General features: G+C 28.7%; 1 protein-coding gene across 1 annotated transcript; it reads left to right on the forward strand.

The window, feature by feature from the left end:
• The first annotated feature begins 3,050 nt into the window (after positions 1–3,050).
• Positions 3,051–3,951, forward strand: LOC149571973 (heavy metal-associated isoprenylated plant protein 39-like). The gene is made up of 3 exons (XM_089810256.1): positions 3,051–3,183; positions 3,285–3,360; positions 3,458–3,951. The coding sequence occupies exons 1-3, from the start codon at positions 3,178–3,180 to the stop codon at positions 3,721–3,723; spliced, it is 348 nt and encodes a 115-aa protein (XP_089666382.1). The 5' UTR covers positions 3,051–3,177; the 3' UTR covers positions 3,724–3,951.
• The last annotated feature ends 412 nt before the right edge of the window (positions 3,952–4,363 follow it).

Below are 4,363 nucleotides of genomic sequence, written 5' to 3' on the forward strand. Positions count from 1 at the left end.
ATCTTTATGTTTAAAATATTATAATTTTATAACCTCCATAAAAAAAAAATTAATTTTTTTAATAATTTTAGCATTCTAAATTTCAATTCTAGAAGCAAGTTTCTTTTTTTTTGTTAGAGCTATGATTTTTAGAATTTGCATGATGAATACATTCCATTGTAAAATTTCGAATTTGAAATATATTATTCATATAATTACATAAAAATATTATTTATATAATGAATTATAGAATGTGATATAAAAGATAGATTAAATTTTTTATATAATTAAATTTTATTCTTAAATTATATTAAAATTCATGGTAGTTATTTTATATCATTACTTATTAGTTACTATTTTATTTATGAACAAGATTTTTAATTTATAGTATCATATTGATAGATTTTTAGTATCTCCTTATAAAAGTTTTTATAAGAAATGTGATATTTGTTTAATATTCCTAAAGATTTTTTTTATCTAACTTATGAAATTTGAACACTACCAAATTTATTAGAAAGAAGATAATATTTATAATTTAAATTTAATTAAATAACATTCATATTAGTTATAAAATCTATAATTCTAAAAAGTCTCTATTTTATTTAATTTTTAAGTATTTTTAATCAAATTTTATTTTATTATATTTTCTATCTATTTTCTTTTATACTTCTTGATAATAAATTATAGAATGTTATATAAAAGATATATTAAAAAAAATCTATAATTAAATTTCCTATCTTAATTATAATTTATATTAACTAAAATTTATATTTTCTCTAAACATAATCCTATCATTTAAATTCAATGCATGATGGTTTTTTATATCATTGTCACTATTTTGTTTCATTATGTTGTTGAATTATTTGAACAATTTTTAAAATTATGGTATTAAATTGATAGATTTCATTAACTCAATATAAATATTTTTATAAGAAATTTGATATTTTTAAATGTTCTTAAGGAAATTGTTTTCTCTAACTTATGAGATTTGAACACTCCCTATTTTATTTGAAAGCAAGACAATATTTATAATTTAAATTTAATTAAAAAATAGTCATATTACATACGTTATGTTAGTATAACTGAAGTGATGTTAAGTGATGCATTGATTAAGATTGCTAGAGAGCTGATGATATAATTTAGTATTTTTAGTATATTACTAGAAATTGTGTGAACAAAGAATGACTTGCAATTTGCTCTATGTTTCTAAAGTTGCTATTCTAAAGGAAGACTATTTTATGTGTCATGATCGCAACTTTTGATATCAAGAATTGAGGCATTTGTGTTTGATGAGATCAATCTAGAAAATTGCTAAGACAGTTGTAAGTGATTTGAATGTTATTTGACTAAAAAATCTATGAAAGTGCAATTAAAAAGTAAAAATTAATTCAAACATTTTGTCTTATATTACTTGTATCAATGGAACACCCAAATTCAATTCAAATTGATATTAGATGTTACATGTGTTATTTGAGATGACCTTTTAGGCTACCTATGAAAAATTTAATTTCATATTTTTTTGAGCTATCTTCTTCCTTGTACAACACACATTACTCCTATGGGCTAATGTTGCACATACATAAACATGCAACTTCTACTTTATGACAATTTGGTCATGTTAATGTCTTTTATTTTATGTTTTAAGATAAATATTGATTGTCAAAAATTAAATAATATACATATAAATTAGTGATATTTACAAAGAACTCATATCTTGAAGTTTCTAAATTCATATGTTTTATAAATAATATAAAATTCTAAAAAGTAATTATAAATTAGCATTATATGTTTTGATTAAGTAAAACTAGTCTTAATGGGTCCCTGGAACCCAATAGTAAACAAAATAAAACTAACTTAAAATCGGAGCATGAAGCAAAACAACAAAAAACAATAGGCCATAGAAGGCCACTAGAACCAATTATAAGAAAACATAGCTTCTTAAAGAGTAGGCAAGCCTAGCAAACCAAAAATCAAAGGAAAAACATAAAAGTCAGGAGAACCAATTAGCAATATATGTTAACTTAAGAAAGTTTCTAAATTTATATTTTACACACTAATATTTTAACTAGTATAGAACTTTAGAGTATTTGTTGCTAATATTTTAACTTAAGAAAGTTTCTAAGTTTATATTTTGCATACTAATATCTACAAGTTTACAGTATGTTTAAAAAATATTTGGCTATAAAGAATTTGATAAATTTAAGTATCATATTGACGGTTTAATAAAAATTTAACTTGTCAAGCAATACGGTCCAACAAATTTTCAGCGTGTGAAAAAATAACCAATACGACTATCAAATTCCAATCCAACAATAAGCCTATCAACTATATAAAAAATTATATATATTTTTTAAAGGAAAAAATGATAATTTTTTATTAGAATACGAATAAAAAATTATGTAATTTTTTTAAAGAAAAAGAAGGATAATTTTTTATTAAAATACAAATAACACTAAGACCAAGAGGTTCTAAAGCACAAAAGAAAAGGTCCTAGCTAATTTATCTTGTCGCCAACATTCCAACCATCCAATCTCTCAAAAGCCCACCTAGCTAAAGCAATCTTGACAAAAGACATAGAGAAAATAAAACGTCTTTAAAGAATCATCCATCCTCCCCCAATTGAACATATCAATGAGAATTTTAAAATCAGATTCACAAATATCCATCACCCATCCAAAAGCACACGTTTCACTCAAACTGAAAAGTTAATATAAAAAGAGTATATATAAATTAAGTATAATTCATAAATTTAGTCACATGATATGATTCTGAAGTGATGACTAAATTATACTATTTTGGGTTCTCGCCATCAAGATCCCTATCGAAGCCTAAGACTCCATTAAAATGTTTTAAAAGACCAGTGCACCAATTGAAATATAAGCAATACTTTTCATTGACCTGGTCAAGGTCAATTGCAGAACTTCAAAGAGAGATTTTTTCGCGAATGAGACCGAAACCGCGTTCGAACCCGAAGGAGTCCAAATCATTCGAACCCCACCTTTGAATTCAGCGTTGTGTTGGACTGTCGAGCTTCCGCGAAGAATTGTAAAATGCTAGCTATAAATCAACTTATTTATCTCTCAAACACCCGACCACTCCTCCTCCGAAATCTTGGGAGACTTAGTGAGACGGAATCCCCACTACTCTGCTGCACGATCATCCATTTCTCTGAACAAAACCCCATTCTAAGATATCAAAATGAAGGTAATTCCTTTAAGCTCTTCGATCAATGTAAAAAGTCTAACTGTTAAATAGGCTCTGCTCAAAATTTAAACTTATAAACAGTCTCTGTTCAAAATCTGCAGAAAATGGTGTTGCAATTGACGATTGAGGACGAGAGAAGAAAGAGGAAGGCCCTCAAGGTAGTTGCAGCCGTGGAAGGTATGTTGTTTTCCCCCGCCTTTTCGATCTGAAACCCAAACCCTAGATATATTCTGCATCTACTACATGATTATAAGAATGAATGTTTGAACTGCAGGGGTGGATTCTGTTGCAGTGGACATGAAGGAAAAACTGATGACAGTGCTCGGAGAAGCAGATCCCGTGTTTCTCACAGAAAGACTGAGGAAATTCGGCTTTAATTTCGCACAACTGCAGAGCGTTGGACCAGCCAAGGAGGAGAAGAAAGAGGAGAAAACAAACACAGAGAACCCAAGATACGTGTACGTTCAGAGGCCGCCTTATTATCATTACGATTACACCTTCGCCAACGATGAGAACCCCAACGCCTGCACCATCTGCTGAATTCTTCAATCTGGGGTTTTTGAAACTGCGAGTTTTTACCCCTCTTTTACAAAGAAGAATCCCCCTTACTAATTGCTCACATGTTTTGTTTGAGCTAAATATGTATCCGAGATGTCAGAAAATGACGTGGCGCACAAAGAAAAGATTCTTGTGAAAGTATTAAAGGCAATTAGCTGTTGTTTCTGAAATCAGTTTTTTTTTAATAAATTGTTGTTGTCGTGTTTGCCATGTCAGTGGCTATGGGATAATGCACCCGCATTCAATGTTGTAAGTCTATACTATTTTCACCGTAGTAAGTTTTCCGAAAATGCTTCTCTTACATATTTCTTAAGGGCCTGTTTGGTGAGCGGAATAGGCATACATATTCTGGAATACGTATTTCGAAATACATATTCTGGAATAGAACGTATTCTTATTCTCCATTTGGTTCAGCGAATATTTGATGGGGATTCGTGGACCCGAAAATTTATGTTTTCTAAAATTAAAAAAAATGGAATAGGAATACGTATTCCAATACCACCTATTTTGGTGGAATTGCAAAACCCCATTTTTGGGCCAAAAATGGAATACGTATTCCATTTTTGCTTCGTATTCCAATCCCGTTTTGGTGCATCCAAACAAGGAATTCACAATTTTTGGA

This window comes from Cupressus sempervirens, chromosome 2 (genome assembly GCF_028749045.1).
Source record: "Cupressus sempervirens isolate cs-2001-9-10 chromosome 2, ASM2874904v1, whole genome shotgun sequence".
Taxonomy (NCBI): domain Eukaryota; kingdom Viridiplantae; phylum Streptophyta; class Pinopsida; order Cupressales; family Cupressaceae; genus Cupressus; species Cupressus sempervirens.

Excerpts from the sequence above, each read along its gene's own strand:
- LOC149571973 (XM_089810256.1), top strand. Across the intron at positions 3,361-3,457 it reads GGTAGTTGCAGCCGTGGAAG|GGGTGGATTCTGTTGCAGTG; the intron begins GTATGTTGTTTT and ends TTTGAACTGCAG.